Below are 25996 nucleotides of genomic sequence, written 5' to 3'. Positions count from 1 at the left end.
GCTCGCGTCTGTCTGTCTCTCTCTCTCTGTCTCAAAAATAAATAAACATTAAAAAAATTTTTAATAAAGGAGGAGACATTCCATTTCCAGGAAGATGAAATCGATATACTTTTCCCTATTCCTCCTGCTAAGTACAACTAAGAACCTTGGAACATTATACTAATAAAGCAAACATAAGAACACTCTGAAAAGTGGAGAGAAGAGGGCAAACTGACTCAGAACCACCGGACCCAAGGAACAACACAGTGATGAATTCCCTGGGCTTTCTTTTTGCCTTGTATATTTCAGACTTGGTGCTGAAGAAGCCAGAAACCCAAAATGCTAATAGGTGAAGACAAAGAAAAATAGGAAGAGAAAAAAAAAAAAAAAAGCCCTAACAGATGTCTGTTCTTTATAGCCACAGCATCAAGAAGAGGCTAGCAAGACTGAAAAGTTATTTTACATAATAACTACGATACTCCAGACAAACACCAAGAAAAAACAAAACAAAACTGTGGTATCAGCCCCCTTATACCAGCAAAGGCCAACTGAAGAGCCCAGACCATATCACTCTTACCCACCTGTAATAAGGTGCCCACCCACTCCCAACTGGGGGTTGTCAGAGAAGGCCAAATAGGGAGTCAACACTTGCACTCCCATTGGGCAGTAATGAGACACTCTTTCCACCCTTTGCTGGGGTGGTGTCAGAGATGGCCTCATAGAGGGGACAACCCTCTCTGCTGCAGTGTCCATGGAGGCCAAGTGGGAAGAAGTAAAGACATTCCTGTCTCTTCCAGCCAGGATAATATGAGCAGAGGGCTAGTGGGGAGCCAGAACTCCCACCCCTGCCCGACAATAATGAGGAGTCCCCACTGCCTCAGCAGTCAGTGGAAACTGAGGGGAGAACCTGGGCTTCTACATCTATAGGCAGTAACAAGATGGCACCTGCCCCTTCCCCTGCCAGCACTTTGTCAAAATAATCTAGCTAAAACAGAATATTTAAATAAGATCTAGCATCTTCTAGCACAGTGCCCAAAATGTCTACAATTGAACTGAAAATTACTTGTCATATCAAGAACCAGGAAAATCTCAACTTGAACGAAAAAAGACAGTGAAAAGATGCCAATACTATGATGACAGAGATGTTAGAATCCTTTGGCAAAGATTTTAAAGCAGCCATCCTAAACATGCTTCAGTGAGCAATAATGAACATTCCTGAAACAAGTGAGAAAATAGAAACTCTCAGCAAATAAACAAAGTGTGAAGAAGCAAATGGAAATTTTAGAGCTGAGAAATACAATAACCAAAATTCAAAATGGAAAGAATGGACTCAATAGGAGGATAGAGGAGACAGAGGAAAGAATGAATGAATTCAAAGAAAGAGCAATAGAAATCATCCAACCTGTACAACCGAGAGAAAGTAGACAGGAAAAAGAAATGAACAAAACCTCAGAGGCAGGTAGGGTGATAAGGATATACCTAATATACCTAATATTGGTATCACAAGAGTCCCAGAAAGAGAGGAGAAAAAAGATGGGGCTGAATTACTTGAAGAAATAACAGCTGAAAACTCCTGAAATTCGGCAAAAGACATAATCCTACAGATTCAAAAAGCTGAGAAATTTTCAAAAACTAAATCCATAGAAATACACACTAAGACGAATCATAGTCAATATTCGGAAAACTAAAGACAATGAAAACAATCTTGAAAGCAGTGAGAGAAACACTTTACCTATGGGTAGGGGGGTGGACAACTCATATGACAGCAGATTTCTTATCCATAGAGTCCAGAAGGAAGTTGCACAATATTTTCCATTTGCTGAAGAAAAGAACTGTCAATCCAAAATCCTATACCCAGTGAAAATATCCTTCAAGAATAAAAGGGAAATCAAGACATTCTCAGATGAAGAAAAACTAAGAGAATTTGCTACCAGCAGACCTACCCTAAGAGAAAGGCTAAAGAAAGTTCTCTAAACAGAAAGGAAATGATAAAAGAAAGAATCTTGGAACCACTGGAAGGAAGAAAGAGCAATGGAAAGAGTAAAAATATGGATGAATATGATAGATTTTCCTTGTCCTCCTGTGCTTTCTAAATTATGTTTGATGGTTGAGGCGAAATTACAACACTGATGTGATTCAAAATGTATATGACAGGAATATTTAAAACAATTACCATTGACCTTTGAACACCATGAGTTTGAACCACACAGGTCTGCTTATATGCAGTTTTTAAAAGATAAATATAGTGCAGTACTATAAATGTATTTTCTCTTCCTTATGATTTTCTTAACATTTCCTTTTCTCTAGCCTACTTTATTGTAATAATATAGTATGTAATGCACATAACATACCAAGTATGTGTTTATCAGTTATTTATGTTATTGGTAAGGCTTCCAGTCAACAGTAGGCTAATAGGAGTTATGTTTTTGGGGGGCGCCCGGCTGGCTCAGTAGGTGGGACATAGGAGTTTTGATCTTGGGATTGTGAGTTCAAGCTCCATGTTGGGTGTAGAGATTACTTACAGTTAAATCTTTTTTAAAAAGGAGTTAAGGGACACCTGGGTGGCTCAGTCGGTTGAGTGTCCAACTTCAGCTCAGGTCATGATCTCATGGCTCATGAGTTCAAGCCCCACATCAGGCTCTGTGCTGACAGCTCAGAGCCTGGAGCCTGCTTCTGATTTTGTGTCTCCCTCTCTCTCGGCTTCTCCCCTGCTCATGCTCTGTCTCTTCTTCAAAAATAAATAAATATTTTTAAACAATTTAATAAAAAAATTTAAAAAGGAGTTAAGCTTTTGGGGAATCAAAGTTATACATGGATTTTCAACTGTGTGTTTTGAGGGGAGGGTTGGTGCCCCTAACCTCTGTGGTATTCAGGATCAACTGTAGTTCGGCAAGATGCTACTATTAGGGCAAACTGAGTAAAGAGTACACCAGATCTCTCTGTACTGTTTCTTACAACTGCATATCAAACTACACTTATCTAAAATTAAAAGTTTAAATTTAAAAAAGAAATCTGCACCAGATAATAATGTTTAACATTTAAGGCTACGTGCCAGTCACTGTTCAAAACACTTTACATTAATCATCTCATCTGATCCTTATGACTCCTTGTATGAAGGTAGGTATTACTATGACCCTATTTTAAGGGAACAAAGGTACAGAGAGGTTAAGAGAATTGCCCAAGGTCACACAGCCAGTAAGATCCCAACTGGGAATTAGACTGATGGTTGTCTACCTCCAGAATCCACATTTCAGATCATTTTAAAGTTCAAGCTAATATTACTAAAAGTGAAGTGTTTTGTGTCCAAAGAATATAAAGTACAGGAATAACCTTTAGTTGGTTGGAGTTGTCTGTGAAGGAAACAACCACATATTGAGACTTTTCTTCATTCACTGAACCTTTAGTACATTCTTTTTTTTATTTAATGCTTATTTATTTATTTTGAAAGAGGGAAAGTACATGCATATGAGCTAGGGGAGGGGCAGAGAGAGAAGAGAGAGAGAACCCCAAGCAGGCTCCATGCTGTCAGGAGGGAGCCTGACTCACGGCTGGATCCCATGAACCATGAGATCATGACCTGAGTAGAAATCAAGAGTTGGACACTCAACCAACTGAGCCACGCAGGTGCCCCTAGTACCTGCTTTCTATAAGAATAGCAGATAGGTTTCATGTCCTAGGCCAACTCTGACTGACTGACATTGGCTGCCTAGAAAATTATATTAACACAGATTCTGATGCTACATCACAGCTGAGCAAGAAAGAGTTTTATAGTTATAGATATTTGCCACTTACATGGTGGAAGGAAGAAATGGTATTAAAAATGAGCGATAATGTATTTGTATTTGTCACTATTCTCAGACTTGAGCTAAGTGTTTTACATGTCTTATGCAATGTAATTCATTCAAAACACTGCATGTTGAGTATTACTCGCTTTTTATAGATGGGGAAACAGGCTCAGAGAGTTTAGTTAACTTGTCCAAGCTCACACAGCTAGTGAGTGGCGGAGCCAGGATTGAAAGCCAAGGTCTTCATCCCTAGGAATCATGCTCTTTTCACCACATCTCCTGAAGAAGAGGAATTTTCCTGAGCTCTTGAAAGAGATGATGGACATGGATTGGCAGAAATGGAAAAAAAAAATTTCTGTGCACAAGCACAGAAACAGAAATCACACAAAAGACAAGAAGCTAACTGGCCCGACCAGAGTAGTGGTGCCTACTGGGCAGTAATGACCAGACATTCTAGAGACCCAGTGTCCAACTGACTGAAAGCTTGGAAACAAAAAGCTTTTAAAGTTAGAAGATTGGTTCTTCCAAGTTTGTTTTCTGAGGTCCCAGTGCAGTGGCAGACAAAATGCGAACAGTAGTAGGTTCAACACTTGTTTATCTTTCCCCATTTTCTTCACTAGGCTCTGTAAATTTTCTTAACCTGCCTTCTTAAGGGAATTGGAGCTCACCCTCTGTCTGTCCATCAATTTTCCTTTTTTTTTTAAAGTTTATTTATTTATTTTGAGAGAGAGAGAGAGCACGAATACAAGCAGGACAGAGAGAGAGGGAGAGAGAGAGAATCTCAAGCAGGCTCCACGTGGTCAGAGCAGAGCCTGACTTGAGGCTCGATCTCACGAACCACGAGTTCATGACCTGAGCCAAAATCAAGAGCCGGATGCTTAACCAACTGAGCCACCCAGGCAGCCCTGTCCATCAGTTTTCTCATTGTTTTTTATTATAAAAAATGGGGGTGCCTTGTTGGCTAAGTCAGTAGAGCATGCAACTCTTGATCCTTGGGTCTTGAGTTCAATCCCCATGTTGGGCATGGAGCCTACTTGAAGAAAAAAAAAAGGTAGATTGCAAAAGTCTCAAGTAATAAAAAAAATGCATACATTTTAAAGTATTGCCCCAACCTTTAATTCCATTCCCCAAAGGTAACTTCTTTTTTTTTTTTAAGTTTATTTATTTATTTTGAGAGGACAGAGGCAGAGTGAGTGGGGGAGGGGCAGAGAGAGAGGGAGGGAGAGAGAATCCAAAGCAGGTTGTGTGCCAACGCAGAGTCCAACATGGGGCTTGAACTCACCAAATAGTGAGATCATGTTCTGAGCGGAAACCAAGAGTTGGTTTCCAGCCTAACTGACTGAGCTACCCAGGCGCCCCTAAAGATAACTTCTGATAATAGTTCGGGGTGTAACCTTTTAGATTCTTTATATATTTAGAAATACAAATATATAAGACACATATATAATTTATATATTATATATGTATAAGTACATATAAAATACTTTGTTATAACATTATGTTTAATATATAATATATGATACAGTATGTTTATAACTTATTATATATAATATATACTATATATATACTATAATATAGTATTTTACATGTACATATGCATGTATAACATATAAATCATTTATTATATACACTGAACTTATAGAAACTAAATTTGTCTTCAGGATTACATATAATATAATCTATTATAATACATGTATATATAATATATTTCAGGATTACATATATACATATTTACATATGCATATACATATATACATATACATACATATACATATACATATATACATATACATACATACTATATGTAAACATAATATATATATTATACATATATACCTATATTATAATAGATTATATTATATGTAATCCTGAAGACAAATGCAGTTTAATCATTCTTAGTAAAGACAAAAGTCGAAGGCCAAGAAGTTTGAGCTGGAGTTTTTTCAATTGTCTTTTCCTTTGTGAAAAGCCACATTCCTCACTGGGATATTAACATCTCCTTAAAGGGGCTATCAAAGCTTGCAACAAAAGGGCCTTTAAAAAGGCAAAAGCTTGTTCTGATCACTTGGTCACTGTTAACGTCACATTGATAAGGTCACTAGATTCTGGGGCAAGAACTTTAGCTTAAGTGCTCCTGACGAAAGAAGTGTGGTTTAGTGCCTGTACAGAGCTGAAGGACTTCCTTGTATCTTCAATATCAGTTGATGAGAAAAAGAGAGAAGAGTTTATCCAAGGGGCCTAACTGAACTTTTTTGTTGGAAGCCCCCTGCAGAGTGCCTAATTGACGCCATTGTGGGTTGCCTCTCACTGTGGTTTTCTTTCATCTGAACCTTCTACAGCTGTCAATGGGCTTGTTAGGTTTCGGCTTCATTGCCACTTACCTTCCGGAAGCGGCAATCAGCGCTTACCTGGCGGCCACGGCACTACACATTATTCTGTCCCAGCTGACTTGCATCTTCGGGATTGTGATTAGCTTCCACTCTGGTCCCATCTCCTTCTTCTATGTGAGTAATTTCTACCTTCACCCAGAGATACCAGTGCCCTCCCCTTGCCTCCAAAAGGAAGTGGACCCCAGTGGAGAGACTGCTGCATAGGGAGCAGAGTCAACAGCGTCCTAGACATAATCTCGGCTCTTCTAGATTTACAGTCTGAATTAATTGCAGATGCCGGTTGGACCATGTTATATACAGTTATAATTTAACATGTTCTCAGTTCATTACCATTTTGCCCAGCCCTTTTAAACAAACACGATTTGCATTAAACTTTGGTTTTTAGAATACTGTAATCTATCATAATTCTTCCCATTACATGCCTCATAACAGACATGTATTCTAAAACATCTAAAGAACACAAAATGGCTAAGTAGTCCCTTAAAAGAATGGTGTAGGAGTCACTCTAAAGAGCATATATGGTCTAGAAAAAATAGTAAAGAATAGGCTGTAAACAGAACTCCTGGGTCCTTTTCCATTATACTGAAACACATAAAGTGTATTCTCTCCTTATTGGGCATTATTATATTTTAATATCTCTTTTTCAACTTATAAAAATGTATATCCTCCCATTTCCCTTCACTGTGCTAGTAATGCTCATAACGACCTTTGTGCCTAAGGATTTCTTTTTGAACTAATCTTGAGGGAGTGTCACCTTCTAGATTTAGGCAATTCTCATACCCCTTTCTAAGCCTCTGTAATTTTGTTTTCTTTCAGAACATAGTTAACTACTGTGTAACTCTCCCAAAAGCTAATTCTACCAGCATCCTACTATTTCTAACTGCTGTTGTAGCCCTGAGAAGCAACAAATGTATCAGAATGTCCTTCAATCAATATCCCATCGAGTTTCCCATGGAAGTTTTTCTGGTAGGTGTTTTGATGCCCCCAATTCATGGTTTAGATCATTTAAAATGCCTACTTTCTAAAAAAAATTTTAAATTAAAAGCAAGCAACCTAGGAAGGGAGAGATCAGAGGATACTATAAAAATAATGTTTAAAAAACAGATGTTAAATTGTGACAAAGCAGAATATATTTAATTTTAAGTACTAGCTTTTATTTGTAAAACATGCTTATTTTTATTTTTCAATAAATTTCTTATTTTTTAAGTTGATTTATTTATTTTGAGAGAGTGTGTGTGTGTGTGCAAAAGCAGGGGAGGGACAGAGAGAGAGGGAGACAGAGAATCCCAAGTGGGCTCTACACTGACAGCAATGCCCCGTGTGGGTCTTGAACCCACAAACCACAAGATCATGATCTGAGCCAAAATCAAGAGTTGGATGCTTAATGACTGAGCCACCCAGGTGCCCCAAACATGCTTATTTTTAAAGTATTTTTCTCCATTGCTTCTCTTTCATACTATTTCATAAGTAGTTTTTTTTTTTCCTTATGAAAGCAATCCAGGCTCATTTTAGCAATTTTGAAAAACATAAGAAAAAAATAGAAGAAAAGAAAGTCCTGTGGCTGCACCTCCCGAAATCAACTACAATTAATAATTTGGGGTTTTCACTTATTCACTGTTTCCTTCTTTCAAATATATGACAGGCTTATGCTCAGTGTTGGTGAATTTCCATCTTCTTCTATGTGGAATTTTGTTTCTATTTTACTTTTTTTTTATTTTTTAAGTAATCTCTATCCCCAGTGTGGGGCTCAAACTCACAACCTTGAGATCAAGTCACATATTCTGCTGATTGAGCAAGCCCATGCCCTTGTTTCGTATGTATGTATGTATGTATGTATGTATGTATGTATGTTTATTGGGACACCTGGGTGGCTCAGTCAAGTTAAGCATCTGACTCTTGATTTCGGCTCAGGTCATGATCTCACGGTTCATGAGTTCGAGCCCCATATCAGGCTCTGTGCTGGCAGTGCAGAGCCTGCTTGGGATTCTCCCTCTCTCCCTCTGTCTCTGTGCCTCCCCTACTTGTGCTCTCTCTCTCTCTAAATAAATAAATACACTTAAAAAAGTAAATACTTATTTTTGAGAGAGAATGCATGGGCTGGGGAGAGGCAGAGTGAGGGAGAGAGGGGAGAGGGGCACAGAGAGGGGCACAGAGGATCCGAAGTGAGCCCTATGCTGACAGCAGAGGGCTTGAACCCACGTAAGGAAACATTATGACCTGAACTGAAGTCAGATGCTCAACCAACTAAGCCACCCAGGCACCCCTGTTTCTATTTTAATAGTGTTGTGATCATTCTGTTATTCAGCCTCCTTTAATCCTCACTATGCTACAGTAGAGAAATTGAGGGAGATGAGATGTCAAATGGATTGCCTAGTCCGTGTCACTAGTAAGTGGCAGAGCTGGGGCTCACCACTATCTAATAGCAATATTTCTTCTTTCTTTTAAATTGTTTTTTTAATGTTTATTTTTGAGAGAGAGAAAGAGACAGAGCATGAGCAGGGGAGGGGCAGAGAGACAGGGAGACACAGAACCCGAAGCAGGCTCCAGGCTCTGAGCTGTCAGCACAGAGCCTGACGCGGGGCTTGAACTCATGAACTGCGACATCAAGACCTGAGCTGAAGCTGGACACTTAATCGACTGAGCCACCCAGGCTCCCCTCTTCTTTCTTTTAAAAAAGTCCATTGATAAAATTAATCTTTTGCAGTTATAATTAACATTTTTACAATGATAAAGACATTTTCATAAATAAAGCTCAGGTTTTTAAAGTCAGCATTTCTCATATTAGGATCACTGAGTGCTTGGGTGTCCATGAGAATTAATTCCTCCTTAAGAAGTGTCCTGTTGCAGAGATCCCAAGAGTTCACCAAACGTCCATGTATGCCCGTCTATTTCCCAGGTGCCCCGTAGTTAGGCAGAACCATGTGACTTTGGGGCCAAAGCATAGGAGAAAGGGTGTGAGTCCCCATGTTCTTTCTTTCCCTGGTGTGATAATCATAGGACTGTATGTTAAAATAATATAGTCCCCCAGGTGGAATTAGCCTGGATCCCTGAGGCACTATTTGCAAAGAGGTTGCCCTGGAGAGACACTGACCCACAACACTCTGTGAGGGCAAAAAAATAACACTAAGATCTCATGGTTTGTATGTTACCACAGCATAACCTATTCTATACTAAACAATCCAGGTCTATACTCTGCATGATTGAAAGAGGATGGGAATTGCTTTGGAAATTGAGACCAAGCTGTATCTCATAACTGTCGTCTACTGCTTGGAGACGTGCATATTCTTCCTTCCTTGCAATAGTTGAAAAGCTATTAATTCACAAAGTCCAGAAACGGAAAGACTACTTTTGTAGGAGACTTTCCCAATCACTGTGCATAAATAATGGTGCCCTAGAGCCCAGGGGACAATGTGCACATGGAATATGAGGAGCAGGGTCACAGGCAACCTCTCCTTTTCACGGAACCCAGCTCAGCTCTGGCACCCTTGAGCAAATATTCCCAGTACCTCAGCTGAGGCTTTGGAGTCACCAGCAGATGGCATCTGTGACGCAGATATCAGTCCTCTCTCTCTCTCTCTCTCTCTCTCTCTCTCTCTCTATTTAATTTCAGCTTTATTGAGGTATAATTGACATCTAAAGTGGTAAGAGATTTAAAGTGTACATCGTGGTGATCGCACGTGCATATATATTGTGAAAGGATTCACCCATCTAGTTAATGGACACTCCCATCACCTCACGTATTTATCTTGCGTGTGTGTGCATCTGTGCTGAGAGAACATTTACATTCGACTCTTAGCCAATTTGTTTTTTTAAAGTTTATTTATTTTGAGAGAGAGAGAGAGAGAGAGAGAGAGAGAATCCCAAGCAGGCTCCACACTTTGATGTGGGGCTCGCACCCCCGAACCTCTCGAGATCGTGACCTGAACGTTTAACTAAATGACTGAGCCACTCAGGTGCCCCCCTACTCTTAGCAAATTTCAATTGTACAGTGCAATGTTAGCAACTATAGTCACCATACTTTCCACTAGATCCTCAGACCTTATTCATCTTGAACCTGAATGTTTCTACGCTTTTATCAAACTTTCCCCATTTCCCCCACCCACAGCTCCTGGCAACCAACCACTTTTCTACTTTCTGTTTCTATGAGTGTGGCTGTTTTGTTTTTGTTTTTACTTATTTATTTTTTAAATGTGTATTTATTCTTGAGAAAGCCCAAGTGGGGGAGGGACAGAGAGCGAGGGGGACAGAGGATCCAAAGCTGGCTCTGCACTGACAGGCAGCAAGCTCGATACAGGGCTCGAACTCACGAACTGTGAGATCATGACCTGAGCCAAAGTCAGACGCTTAACCAACTGAGCCACCCAAGCGCCCTGTTTTTGTTTTTAGATTGCACATATAAGGGATACCATACAGTATTTGTCTTTCTCTGTCTGGCTTATTTCATTTAGCATAATACCCTCCAGGTTCATCCATGTTGTCACAAATCAAACCCCTCTCTCTCTTTTTTTTTTTTTTTTTTTTTTACCTTAGAGTGTGATTGCAGAGGGGGTCAGAGGGAGAGAGAGAGAGAGATTGAGAATTTTAAACAGGCTCCACGCTGAGCGTGGAGCCCAACGCAGGGCTTGATCCCACCACCCTGGGATCATGACCTGAGCTAAAATCAAGAATCGGATGCTCAACTGACTGAGCCACCCAGGTGCCCCAAATCAACCCTCTCTTGAGAGATAGCAACAGCAGGAATCATAGTGACATTCCTTCAAGCAACCTCAAAGGCAATGAATGTTAAGTTACAAGGAAAGGCAATGAGTATAGAGAGTGCTGTGGTTGACTATGGCTGACAGATTAGTTTGTGAGCCACAGTTAAGACATTCCTTTGGGAAATGCTGTAAATAATTAGGATGCACCGTGGAGTCAGGTGGGGGAGGAAACTGAGGTCCAGCAGTAAAAGTCAGTGGAGACTTAGAATTGTTGCAGTTGAGGGACGCCTGGGTGGCTCAGTCGGTTAAGCGGCTGACTTCGGCTCAGGTCATGATCTCGTGGTCCATGGGTTCGAGCCCCGTGTCGGGCTCTGTGCTGACAGCTCGGAGCCTGGAGCCTGTTTCGGGTTCTGTGTCTCCCTCTTTCTCTGACCCTCCCCCATTCATGCTCTGTCTCTCTCTGTCTCAAAAATAAATAAACGTTTAAAAAAATTTTTTTAAAAACCATTAAAAAAAAAAAGCATTGTTGCAGTTGAGACATTAAACTTTTTCGTGACCTACTTTATACTCAAAGGTTACCAAAGCCTGCAATGCATTCCGTATACTTATGTCAAGTCAAGTGATTGGGAACACTTTCTGCCAAGGAGCAAGGGTTAGAGATATCATTTCGAACTGGGGAAAGACCTCCATGTTTCCCCTGGCAGTGAAGAAAATGGGAGAGGGAGGGTAAGAGCTGTTCTGCCTGAGGGTATAAAAAGCTTCTTACAGCACCCACCAAGACACTACTGTCTGGATGTGCTGGAGGAAAAACACCCACCAGTCTGTCCTTAACACAGTAGCGTCAAACAGTAAGGGAAAGTTTCAAGGCAATATCTGGGACCCAGGTAGAATACACTGATAAATAATTCAAGAATCCTATAGCTATAAGAGCTGATGCATATTTTAGGTTCATATGTATATGTGTGTGTATTTGTGGATGTGTTTATGTAAGTTGTACGGCAAACACCAAGAAAGCATCAAAATAGCTGTCTTTGGGTGATTTGTTTCTGCTTTTTAATTTTTCGTATTTTCTCTGTGTTCCTTTATAAGCCAATACTACCTTACATCGGAAATAAAAGAGTTCCTTGGCCAGTGTGTACACTTCCTGTCCCTTAACTAGGTAAAGAACAAAACTCTTCTCTGACTCAGGCTATGATCCAGATTCTTCTTTCCATTCCGATCTGTAGGGTTCCCCGGTGTTTTCATCAGATCACAGCATCACAGGCAAACCAATTGCGATCCTGCTTGCTGTCTGGTTGAACTCGCAGAGCAGATTTATGTGTTGGTAGGGAAAATGGGGTACAGCAGCTCCATATTTATTATTCTAAGACCTGGGCGTTGAGTTCTGCCGTCACTGGCTTGATTTGCTTTGGTGTGAGGTCTCTATAAGGTGTCACAGCTGCTGGGTTGTCTATTTTCCTGCTTGTTGAAATGGAAGGGAGACTTGCCATTTTAGGAGGAAATGAAAGGGGGATTAAAAAAAAAAAGGCAAGTAATTGCTTTGCTGAAGACTTTTTCTTTGTGCTGTCAAACGCTGCTCCATTATTTATTATTAAGGGTTAGTGGGTTAGTCAGTAATGATTCTCAGTATACCTCAACAATCCCCCAACGGATTCTTTATATTGACACAGAGTACCTAGATCTGAAAACTTTTACACCTGAAGCCTTTGTATAGCTATTACCTGAAAACATGTTTATATTGGGTCCAGATGTTTAAGGTTGGTGAGGACATCCATTTGTTCCCATTGTTATGTCAGAGACCAAGGCTGAATTTGCTTTTCATTCTGGCTACAGTGCTAACAAGAGGTTCGGGAACCAAGAGCCAGAGAGGATTTCTGCCATGCCCGCTCCACGGACCTGGCCCCCACTCCCTCTCCAACCTTCATGTGTAGGAAGTGCCACATATCTCATTCCCTGTCTTGCCAGAGGCTATAAGCTCTACTCCTAGAAGCAAAACATAGTATTTAGATGATCATATGCATTTTTTTTTAACCCCTACAGATTCTTGGCTTCACTGCATTTGCAAACAAGATAAGCATAGCCACAGAAACCAGCAGAATGCTCATCGATATGATTCCTTATAGGTCAGTAACTCCACTTTTCAGGATTACTTTTCCCTCTGTATTAACCTTCGCTTAGCCTCTGACCAGAGCAGCCTGATTGATGGTCTCCACTAGCAGTCAAATTTGGGTAATGGGCTCAAATTCATTTTAGAATACAGAAGCTCATGAAGGAGGATGGGCTAAGACAACCCTGTGTTTTGTCTTTGCTCAGCCTCTTAACTCTCATAGTTGAGCCAGTCTCCTTACACAAGGAAACTGTTGGATGTGCTGGAAACCAGAGAGATTCACGAAGTTTTTTCCGCAGTACATCATGAGCCTTCTCAACCTTTGTACCCATCTAACTAACCCTCAAGGATGGAACAAGAGATGCCTCTTTTCCTGGCCTCTCTCCTGGAGCTCAGTGCTCAGGAGATGAGTGTTCCTTTCTGTCTTCACCCACTTAGACTGAATCGGGGTCCTTAAACATTTTCTCACTCGGCGTAGGAAGCTATCTTCGAGTAGTCTGGCATATGCAGTTCTTAAGGACTTGCGGTTAATTTACATTATAATTCTTACCGGTGACTATGGGTCACTCTTGCTTCTGTTAAGAAAGTTTAATTTCCGTAACCCTGATCAGATGCGAGCGCTGGATCCTAACCACTTGACCAACAGGGAACACCTCGTAACCTTGATCGGATGAATCACTTTGGCTAAGGAAGGCGATGCACTGCAGTTTCTCCACCCACAGGCAGGCTCTGGAAGAGCATTGTTCATTTCCTAAGGCTGTTCAGTAAGGAATACTGCAGAGTCTGCGATTCTGGCAGACTCCAGGATAACACAACGTAGGCTACTTTGATGAAAGCAGATTGGATTAGTCTCATGTCCTACCAGTTAGTTCTCCGTGAAATCTGATGATGACTAAGTCACTTGAAATTCTGTTCAATTAAAAAAAAAATGTGAGCAGACCACCGAGGCACCAGGAAGTGCAATGGTAAATAAGACTGAAAAAAATAACAATAACAACAATAAGACCGATGTTTTGCATAATTGTTTTATTTCATTTGCACCTCACAGTACTACTCCTTTTTATGGCTGAGGAAACTAAGGCTTACCAAATTTAAATTACTTGTCCGTGATCACACAGTCGGTCAAGGGCAGAGCTACTTTTGAACCCATTTCTCTTTAATTCCAAAATTTATGATTATAATCACTATCATACACACTCAGTATGCTTCTGTTATTGATGACTTAAAAACCACACAGTCAACTTTTGCTTATGTTTTATCCTAAGATTCAGAGTATAGATACACAAGTGAGCATTTCAAAATGTAATTTTAGGTATTGCTTTGAACTTCCCTTTTTTTTTTTTAATTTAAAAAAAAATTTTTTTTTCAACATTTATTTATTTTTGGGACAGAGAGAGACAGAGCATGAACAGGGGAGGGCCAGAGAGAGAGGGAGACACAGAATCGGAAACAGGCTCCAGGCTCTGAGCCATCAGCCCAGAGCCCGACGTGGGGCTCGAACTCCCGGACCGCGAGATCGTGACCTGGCTGAAGTCGGACGCTTAACCGACTGCGCCACCCAGGCGCCCCATGAACTTCCCTTTTTTTTTTATTATAATGTATAACCATTTATACACTTTATTTTTTTTAATTTTATTTTTTATTTTTTCAAATTTACATCCAAATTAGTTAGTATATAGTGCAACAATGATTTCAGGAATAGATTCCTTAGTGCCCCTTACCCATTTAGCCCATCCCCCCCTCCTACAACCCCTCCAGCAACCCTCAGTTTGTTCTCCCTATTTGTGAGTCTCTTCTGTTTTGTCCCCCTCCCAGTGTTATATTATTTTTGTTTCCCTTCCCCTATGTTATCTGTTTTGTCTCTTAAAGTCTTCATATGAGTGAATTAATATGGTTTGTGTCTTTCTCTGACTAATGTCACTTAACATAATACCCTCCAGTTCCATCCACATAGTTGCAAATGGCAAGATTTCATCCTTTTTGATTGCCGAGTAATACTCCATTGTATATATATACCACATCTTCTTTATCCATTCATCCATTGATGGACATTTGGGCTCTTTCCATACTTTGGCTACTGTTGATAGTGCTGCTATAAACATGGGGGTGCATGTGTCCCTTCGAAACAGCACACCTGTATCCCGTGGATAAATGCCTACTGGTGCAATTGCTGGGTCGTAGGGTAGTTCTATTTTTAGTTTTCTGAGGAACCTCCATACTGTTTTCCAGAATAGCTACACCAGCTTGCATTCCCATAAACTTTCCTTTTTATTATATATTTATCCAAAGTTGCTAAAGATTAGAAAAATTGAACAATTTAAGTTAGTTCTTTCTGTGTCCGTGTCCCCTTTTAACCTAAGCTAAGAAAGAATTAAATGTGAGAGAACATCAAAAAGGAAAAAACATAAATATTTAAGGTTTACTAACATAGATTTAGGCAATAGATTTCATTTACTGTATACTTCTTTGGGACAGCCACAGTATATATTTTTTTAAGTTTATTTATTTATTTTGAAGGGGGGGGAGGGGCAGAGAGAAGGAGAGAGAGAATCCCAAGCAGGCTCTGCACTGTCAGTGCAGAGGGGCTAGAACTCACAAACCGTGAGATCATGACCTGAGCTGAAATCAAGAGTCAGATGCTTAACCGACTGAGCCACCCAGGTGCTCCTGGGACAGCTACATTCTCTTTTTTTTGGGGGGGGGGGGGTGGGGGGAAACAGCCACATTCTTAACTAACTTCTTAAAAGAACAAAAAGGGGAAATTTAACAAAAGGTTAAATATCTAACTGCCGTTGAGTATTTAGTTATATTTCTAACTAGCTCATTACCTGGAAAACACCCAGGTGCTTGTAAGTTATAAGTATACAATAAATAGGGAACTAACATAGACATAGTTAAATGGCGAAGGAAAAGATATTCAAAAATAGGAATTTAGATTCCTGTACATAATAATGGTGTGAAATAGGAAAACAGGAGGAGATAGTGCTTTGAGTACTTTAAGTGATGCTTCCTACTTTAAGGAAAATGAAATTAAAAATGCATAAACTAATAAATTTTAATTAGATAAAGGATTAAAAATACATCACAAAATTTATTTTAAAATAATTTTTCCAAGTGGTATGTAATACATTGCTCATTTTACTGAATTTAGATTTTACACAAAACTTTAGAAGTCAATTTTGAGTCATAAAACTGTGTCTTGGTGAAATGATAAAAATAATCAAAAGAATAAACATTTCAAATAGTAAATCTCATCTAAAACACTTAGATTTTTTTTTTTTACTTAGAAAATAAACCTAGAGGTATAGAAACCAAAGCATATTTGTGCTTCCAAACTCAGTTTAAAGGATTATTCTATGAATCTATGGGAAAATAACACTGGCCCCCAAATCGTGAAAATTTCTTTTCCTTTTTTTAGTCTGTTAATGTCATGATTGATTTTTGAATGTTAAACCAACATTTCATCCTTAGATAAACCTCACTTGGTAATCGTGTGTTATCATTTTATATATTGATTCACAAAGATGTTGTTAAGAATTTTTGCATTCATGTATATGAAGAATATTGTCCTGAGAGTTTCTTTTCTTGTAATATCTGCATCTGGCTTTAGTATCAGAGTATTGTAGACATCATAAAAGGAATTGGGATGTATTCTCTTGTCTTTAATTTCTGGAAGAGTTTCTATAGAATTGGCATTATTTATTTCTAAAATATTTGGTAGAATTCATCAGTGAAAATATTTAGGCCTGCCTGGAGTTTTCATTGTGGGCAGGTTCTTAACCAAAAATTTAATTTTTTTCCTACAAATTTAATTTTTTAATAGTCTATTAAGTACAATTATTATTAAATTACATAAGCATTGTCTATAATTCAGGTTATCTATTTCTTCATGAGAGTACTGTTAGTTTTTGTGACCCACAGAATTTTTTTAAATGTTTATTTATTTATGTATTTTGAGACAGAGAGTGAGCATGAGCCTGTATGAGCAAGGGAGGGTCAGAGAGAGAGGGAGAGAGAGAGAATCCTAAGCAGCCTGCCTGCTGTCAGCACAGAGCCCAGTGAGGGGTTTGATCTCACAAACCATGAGATCATGACCTGAGCTGAAATCAAGAGTCAGATGCTTAACAGACTGAGCCACCCAGGCTCCCTGGTGATTGAACAAATTTGCCCATTTAATCTAAGTTGTCAAATATATTGGTAAAAAGTTATTTATGTTCTCTTACTATCTTGTTTTAGTAAACAGCATTATTAATATATAACTTATATACCATAAAACTCACCATTTTAAAGTGTACACTTTTGTGGATTTTAGTATATGCTCAAAGTGGTACAACCATCATCACCATCTAATTTCAAAATATTTTATCACCCCCAAAAAGAAACCCTGTCCCATTTGTCCCTCTCCTTAGCCCTTGGCTACTACTTTATCTACTTTTTTTTTTCTTTTATTTTAAAGAAACTCCACACCACACGTGGGACTTGAACTCACAACCCCCAAATTCAAGAGTCACATGTTCTACCTACTGAGCCAGCCAGGTGCCACTCAATCTATTTTCTACCTCTAAGGATTTGCCTATTCTGGAATCATAAAATATGTGGCCTTTTGACTCTGGCCTCCTTCACTGAGCATAATGTTCTCAAGATCCATCCATATTGTACCATGGATCATTCCTACTTATGGCTGAACAGTATACTTATGGTATATATGGATATACCACATTTTGTTAATCAGTTCATCAGTTGATGGACATTTCAGTTATTTCCAGCTTTTGGTTATTATGAGTAGTGCTCCTATGAACATTCAGGTGCCAAGTTTTTCTTTGAGTACCTGTTTTCTTTCCTTTTGAGGATATACCTAGGAGTAGATTTGCTGAGTCATATGGTAACTCTATGTTGAACTTGTTGAGGAGTTGCCAAACTACTCTCCACACTGCACCATTTACTTCCCTGCCAATAATGCACAAAGGTTCCAATTTGCTCCTTCTGGTCACAAAGGTGCAGACAACAAGGTGAGCAGTCATTGTTGTTGCCCCTCACTCCCATTGTTTCAAGTCCCTCCCCCTCTGGCAAAAGTGACTTCCAAGGGATTTAAAGGACTGGCACCCCATTTTTTCTTCTTCATTTTTTTCTTTTTCTCCCCTTTTGGAAGTCATACATTAAAGATTAGGACATTAAAAAATACCTGCACTTACAGGGAAAATTAGAAAATAACCACACATGCCTGGAGAAAGGAACAGGCTCAGAAAAGACCTGAGAAAACCTTAAGTTTAACGTTTTCTTCAACTGAAGTCTTATCCTTGACACAAAAACAGCCAACAACAACAATAACAAAAAACAACAAACCCTAGGAACGGGGAGAATCTGATTTCCAGCGGTACTACATTATTAGATTCAAATATCCAATGTTCAACAAAAATGTCAAGGCAGATAAAGGAACAGGAAGTATGGCTCATTAAAATGAAAACAACAACAACAGAAATTGTCCTGAAAAAGACTTCATGGCAGATCTACTAGACAAAGACTTGAAAACAATTGTCTTAAAGATACTTAAAGAACTAAAGGAAAATGTAGAGAAAGTAAAGAAAACAATGTATGAACAAAATGGAAATATCAAAAAAAGAAATAGCAAACTTAAAAGAAACCAAAAAGAAGTTATGGGGCTAAGAAGCACAATAACTGAAAGGAAAAATTCACTAGAGAGATTCAAAAGCAGATTTGAACAGTCAGAAGGAAAAATCAGTGAACTTGAGGATAAGATAATGGAAATTATTGAGTCTGAGGAACAGAAGGAAAAAAGATTAGAGAAAAATGAACAGAATTTTAAGGACTTATGGGACACCATCAAGCAGAGCAACACACACTCAGTGGGAGACTCAGAAGGAGAAGAGAGAAAGAAAGGGATGAGAACAACATTTGAAGAAATAATGGCTGAAAACTTCCCAAACTTGATTTAAAAACATGAGTGTAAACGTGTAACTCTAACAAATTCCTAGTAAGAGGAACTCAAAGAGACCCATACCTAGATATATAATCAAACTTCAAAAGACAAAGAGAATCTTGAAAAGGAAAAGAGAAGTGACTCATACGTAAGGGCTTATCAATAAAGTAATGAGAGACTTCTCGTCAGAAACTCTGGAGGCCAGAATGCAGTGGGCCAACAAAGTGCTAAAAGAAAAAAAAAAGTCAACCAAGAATCCTATATCCAGCAAAATTTTCCTTCAAAAGTAAAGAAGTTAAATCATTCTCAGATAAATAAAGGCTAAGCGAGTTTATTACCACCGGACCTGCCTTGGAAGATATACTCAAGGGAGTTCTTCAGGGTAAAATGAAAGGATAATTTACAGTAACTTAAAGCCGTATGGAGAAATAAAGGTCTCAGTAAAGGTAAATATTGGAAAATTATAAAAGCTAGTATTATTAACAATGGTTTGTAATTCAACATTTTATTTTTTACATAATTTAAGAGACCACTGCATTTAAAAAAATCACTAGTTTATGTTTTGAGGTATACAATGTATAAAGGTATAATTTTGTGACATCAGTAACAGAAAAGGGTATGAATAGAGCTGTAAAGGAGCAGAGTTTTTGTACGTTATTGAAGCTAAGCTGCTGTAAATTCAAACTAGAGTGTTATAACTTTAGGATGTTAAATGTAACCCCCATGGTGACCACAAAGAAAATAGTTATAGAATATATACAAAAGGAAATTAGAAAGGAATTTAAACATTTCTCTACAAAACAAATCAACTAAACACAAAAGAAGATAGTAATGCAGGAAATGAAGGACATATAAAACTATAAGACATGTAGAAAACAAATGGCAAAATAACAGAAGTCCCTTCATATCAGTAATTACTTTAAATGTAAATGGATTAAACTCTCCAGTCAAAAGAGAGATTGGAAGATTGGATAAAACACATCATCCAACTATATGCTATCTATAAGAGACTCATTTTAGGGGCACCTGGGTGGCTCAGTCAGTTAAGCGTCTGACTCTTGATTTCAGCTCAGGTCATGATCTTACAGTTGGTGGGTTCAAGCCCTGTGTCAGGCTCTCCACTGACAGCACAGAGCCCGCTTGGGATTCTCTCTCTCCCCTCTCTCTCTGCTCCTCCCTTGCTCTCTCTCTTGCTTGCTCTCTCTCTCTCAAAATAAATAAATAAACATTAAAAAAAAAAAGAGAGAGAAGTGCTTTCGATCCACAGACACAAATAGATTAAAAGTGAAAGAATGAGAAAAGATATGCTAACCAAAAGAGAACAGAAGTGGGTATACAAATATAAGACAAAACAGGCTTTAAGTTTAAAAAGTTTACAAGAGACAAAGAAGGACATTATATGTTATAAACAAACCAATTATTTGTATGCTATAAATAATCCAATAATTATTAAGCAGTTATGAACATTTACACACCTAATGACAAACCGCCAAAATACATGAAGCAAAAAAGGACAGAATTAAAGGAAGAAATAGACAGTTCTACAATAACAGTTGGTGACTTCAATACCCCACTCTCAGTAATAGATAGAACACCCAGGCAGAAGATAAGTAAGGAGACAGGTCCTAACCAACACATAATAGACCAATCAGATCTAGCAGACATACACAGAACACTGTACTGAACAACAGCATACACATTCTTCTCAAGTGCACATGGGCTACTTTCCAGGATAGACCACACATTAGGTCACAGATTGTCTCAATAGATTTAAAAATTTAAAAAAAATTTTTTTAATGTTTTATTTTTGAGAGAGAGAAAGAGAGCGTGATGGGGGAGGGGCAGAGAGAAAGGGAGACATAGAATCCAAAGCAGGCTCCAGGCTGTCAGCATAGAGCCTGACACGGGGCTTGAACCCATGAACCGCAAGATCATGACCTGAACCGAAGTTGGACAATTAACTGACTGAGCCACCCAGGTGCCCCTAAAAAAAATTTTTTTTAAAGATTTTATTATTAAGCAATCTCTATACCCAATGTGGGGCTTGAACTCACAACCTGGGGATCAAGAATCACATGCTCCATTGACTGAGCCAGCCAGGGGCCCTAAGTCTCAATAGATTATAAAAGATAGATATTGTACAAAGTATTTTCTCTGACCACAATGAGATGAAGTTAGAAATCAATAACAAAAGTAAAACATAAAAATTCACAAATTTGTGGAAATTAACACACTCTTAAACAATCAATAGATCAGAAATCACAGGAGAAGTTAGAAAATACAGAGACACATGGAAACAAAAACACAACATACAATACACAAAAAACAGTGCCAAGGGTAAATTTATAGCCATAAATGCTTGCATTTTAAAAATAAACCAACAAACAAGATCTCAAATCAACAACCCAACTTTACAACTCAAGGAAGTAGAAAAATAAGAATGAACTAAACCTAAAGCTAGCAGAAGGAAGGAAACAAAGATAAGAGCGGAAATAGATGAAATAGAGAATAGAAAGACAATAGAGGAAATCAATGAAACCAAAAGTCGGTTCATTAAAAAAATCAACACAACTGACAAACCTTTAGCTAGATGCTCTAAGACAAAAAGGGAAAAGATCAAATCAGAAATTAAAATGAGGATATTACTACCAATTCTACAGAAATAAAGATGACTACAGAATAAAGATGACTATAACAGAGTACTGTTACTATGTGCCAACAAATTTGATAACCTAGATGAAATGAAAAATTCCTAGAAACACAAAATCTACCAAGACTAAATCATGAAGAAAAAAAGTCTGAATAGACCTATAACTAGTAAGGAGATTGAAACAGTTATCAAAAATATCCTGGGGCACCTGGGTGGCGCAGTCGGTTAAGCGTCCGACTTCAGCCAGGTCACGATCTTGTGGTCCGTGAGTTCGAGCCCCGCGTCAGGCTCTGGGCTGCTGGTTCAGAGCCTGGAGCCTGTTTCCGATTCTGTGTCTCCCTCTCTCTCTGCCCCTCCCCCGTTCATGCTCTGTCTCTCTCTGTCCCAAAAATAAAAAAACGTTGAGAAAAAAATAAATAAATAAATAAATAAATATCCTGACAAAGAAAAATCCTGACCCTGATGGCTTCATTGGCGAATTCTACCAAGCATTAAAGAACTGTTCAAACTTTTCCAAAATATTGAAGAGGAGGAAACTCTTTCCAACACATTCTATGAGGCCAGCATTACCCTGATACTGAAGCCAGACAAAGACACTACAAGAAAAGAAAACTTAGGAACATTGATGATCAGTGATACAAAAATCTTCACAAATATAAGCACATGATAAGACACAATATTACTAATTATTTGGGAAATGCAAACTGAAACTATAGTGAGATACGACCTCATACCCATTAGGATGGCTACTGTGTATGTGCATACGCACACACATACACATACACATACACATACACATACATATATATGCGCATATATACATATACCTATACCAGTGTGTGTGTGCATCTAAGACAGAAAATAACAAAAGTTGGTGAGGATGTAGATTTCTTTGTGCACTGTTAGTAGAAATATAAAATGGTACAGCCACTGTGGAAAGCAATATGGTGGTTCCTCAAAAAATTAAACATAGAATTACCAGATGATCCAGCAATTCTACTTCTGGATATATACCCCACAAAATTGAAAGCAGGGTCTTGAATAGATATTCATGCACCCGTGCTCATAGCAGCATTATTCGTAATAGCTAAAATGTGGAAGAATTCATAAGTGTCATCAACGATGAATGGATAAGCAAAATATATATACATATCATTCAGCCTTGAAAAGGAAGGAAATTCTGACATATGCTACAACATGGTTGACCTTGAGGACTTTATGCTGAGTGGACTAAACCAGTCACAAGAAGACAAACCCTGTATGATTCCACTTACATGAGGTGCTTAGGGTAGTCCAAATCATCAAGACAGAAGGGAGAATGGTAGTTGCCAGGGCTGGAGGAGGAACAAATGGAGAGCTATTGGTTAACTGGATTAATAGGGTTTCAGTTTTACAAGGTGAAAAGAGTGACAGCGTGGATGGTGGAGACGGTTGCGCGTTCCGAGTGTATTTAACACCACTGGATGGCACACTTAAAAATGGATATGGGGGCGCCTGGGTGGCGCAGTCGGTTAAGCGTCCGACTTCAGCCAGGTCACGGTCTCGCGGTCTGTGAGTTCAAGCCCCGCGTCAGGCTCTGGGCTGATGGCTCAGAGCCTGGAGCCTGTTTCCGATTCTGTGTCTCCCTCTCTCTCTGCCCCTCCCCCGTTCATGTTCTGTCTCTCTCTGTCCCAAAAATAAAAATAAACATTGAAAAAAAAAAATTAAAAAAAAAAAAAAATGGATATGATGGTGGATTTCTTGCAATGCATATGTACCACACTGAAAAGAAATGAGGGGGAGAAAACTATAGGGGGGAAGGTGTAGGTAGAATTGGAAGTAATTTATATAAAAGAGGTAAAGATGTAAAAAATGTACATAAAATTATACCCTAAAAGATTTGAGTGTGAATAGAAGGGGATTCATTGGGATTTTGGCTCCAAACCATCTTAGATGTGGTATCTGCCTATTGTTTATCCACTGGTATGGTCTCTAACAGTGTAGGTGGGGCCATTTTCTGTCAGTCTTTGTGGTTTGCCTATCCTATTTGTTGCTATTGCTACATGGCAAGAATGTCGAACTGGAAGATAGCAAGTGTTCTCTCAGTGGCTTTTGTAACCTGGCTGGGTTTCCCGGCAGTTTGGGCAGGCTGCTGCCTCAGTACTCTTCTATCTTTTGTTGTTATTACTTTCTTTTTTTTTGAGAGAGACAGTGCGTGCATGCCAGCAGGGGAGGGGCAGAGAGAGAGGGAGAATCTTAAGCGGGCTGCAGGCTCAGCACGGAGCCCAACACAGGGCTCCATCTCACAACCCTGAGATCATGATCTGAGCCGAAATTCAGAGGCTAAAGACGCTCAACTCACTGAGCCAGCCCGGCGCCCCTCTTATTGTTAGTTTCAAAAAAGGGTCAGGCCTGCCTGCCCCACATGATAAGGCTGGAGTGGGGAAGGAGCCAATAAATGGTTCCTGCTTTCTAGGAATAATTCCACCATTTTATTCCAGCTTCCTGTTTCCTGTGATGCCAGATTTGAACATTCTTCCTGAATTAATTTTAGAAGCCTTCTCCTTAGCTTTAGTGAGCTCCTCTCTGCTGGTATTTGTGGGCAAGAAGGTTGCCAGTCGCCATAACTACCGTGTTAATTCCAACCAGGTGAGATGAGAAGCATTTCTGTTATTTCCTCTGACCCTTAAGTCTTTGTTCTCCAATCTGAGCCTCCTGTCAACCTGAAGATTGCATTTTTTTTAATGTTTATCTTTGAGAGAGACAGAGCATGAGTGGGGGAGGGGCAGAGAGAGAGGGAGACACAGAATCCGACACAGGCTCCAGGCTCTGAGCCCCCTGCCCCCATGTGGGGCTCTAATCCATGAACCGTGAGATCATGACCTAAGCCAAAGTCTGACGCTTAGCTTAACCACTTAACAGACTGAGCCACCCAGGTGCCCCAAGACTGCATTCTTTTGTAACTAGAGAGTCAGTGAGACCAAAATTTGAATTATAATTACCAAAGGATTTTTGAGAAGCATGGCATACTTAACTTTGAAGCCACTTAAATTAACATGAGTGTTATTCGCCCAGAACAGCTATGGTGTGGGGAGGCAAGAAGATAACATATGGCATCATGTTGTTAAGCTAGCAGAATTCCTCTCCTCTTAATTTCATCCTCCTTTCCAAGTTCTTAGGAGTCAACCACATACCGAGGTGCGATAAGAAATGCTAGGGAATATCAAAGCCAGGCTACTAGCATAATTAAATTGGTCTCCCAGAAACAGTCCTTGGTGTGTTTTTTTGTTGTTGTTGTTTTTTTATCTCCCAACTATTCTGAGTTTGGCCCTTTTCCTAGAACTCAAAAGAGAAATGTGGAAGAAAGAGTTGTCCCACTTTGATTTTAAGATAGTATGGAAGGAAGGGAGAAAAATTAGTATTATGTTTCCTCCTGTCATCCGAAGTCCCAGTGAAAGGGAATAATAAGACAAAAATGTCATTTCTCACTTTGAAAAAGTGCTTTTCTTAGGATGGGTAGCTAAAATGAAGGTTCAAGTTAATCCGGAAATCAGATTTGCCATCCTTTTGTTCTTTGTAAGAGTATTTCCGGGGTGCCTGCGTGGCACAGCCGGTTAAGCATCTGACTTCAGCTCAGGTCATGATCCCGCAGTTGGCAAGGTGGAACCCCATGTTTGGTGCCACTCTGACAGCTCAGAGCCTGGAGCCTGCTTCACATTCTGTGTCCTTCCCTCTCTCTACCCCTCTCCTGCTCATGCTCTCTCACACTGTCTCTCTCAAAAATAAACATTTTTTTAAAAACGGAATATTTCTGTGTTGTTTGAAGTGAAGTAAACAATCCTGTCTTCGTACATAAGAAATGGACGGTGTGTCTTTAGCTCAAACCCAAGTCTGCCTTCTTCAACAAACAGCGGGCCTAACACGTTTGCCATGTCTTTCCAGGATTTAATAGCCATCGGCCTTTGCAATGTCGTCAGCTCATTTTTCAGATCTTGCGTGTTTACTAGTGCTGTTGTCAGGACTATTATCCAAGATAAGTCTGGAGGAAGACAACAGGTATGTTGAAATAGAATCTTATTCCTAATATAAAAGCATATTTATATCTATTCACATGTATATTCCCAGAAGGGGATTTTCTTAGTTTAATCATGTTGCTGCTTTAATGTTATGTTTGTTAGGCAAGATCTCTTGGAGGAACCTGGATTTCACACTTGCCTAATTTTTTGCTTAGATTTTTTTTTTTTGTCTTAAAAGCTATTTGTCAACGTTGAACTTGAAAGTCATTTTCTATAGAAATATTATTCTATTTTAGTGGTTTCTATGGATTAGTCTGTAGAAACCTATTTTCCATGTAGCATACCCCAAAGAATAGTATTTCAGGTAAACTAACCATCACCTATTTTTTTTTTTATTTTTTTTTTTAACGTTTATTTATTTTTGAGACAGAGACAGAGCATGAACGGGGGAGGGT

The 25996-nt window shown here is 39.1% G+C and overlaps 1 protein-coding gene across 2 annotated transcripts in view; it reads left to right on the top strand.

The window, feature by feature from the left end:
- The window catches only part of SLC26A8 (solute carrier family 26 member 8), an 86944-nt gene that overhangs the window by 34558 nt on the left and 26390 nt on the right, over positions 1 to 25996 (top strand). For both annotated transcript variants that reach the window (XM_047860866.1, XM_047860865.1), the window contains exons 6-10: positions 6104 to 6268; positions 6971 to 7120; positions 12892 to 12974; positions 24027 to 24174; positions 25468 to 25581. In XM_047860866.1, the coding sequence (XP_047716822.1) occupies positions 6104 to 6268; positions 6971 to 7120; positions 12892 to 12974; positions 24027 to 24174; positions 25468 to 25581 (660 nt within the window). The remainder of the gene's footprint in view (positions 1 to 6103; positions 6269 to 6970; positions 7121 to 12891; positions 12975 to 24026; positions 24175 to 25467; positions 25582 to 25996) is intronic.

This window comes from Prionailurus viverrinus, chromosome B2, assembly GCF_022837055.1.
Source record: "Prionailurus viverrinus isolate Anna chromosome B2, UM_Priviv_1.0, whole genome shotgun sequence".
NCBI classification, from domain to species: Eukaryota; Metazoa; Chordata; class Mammalia; order Carnivora; family Felidae; genus Prionailurus; species Prionailurus viverrinus.
This window is presented reverse-complemented; position numbering and strand designations above follow the sequence as displayed.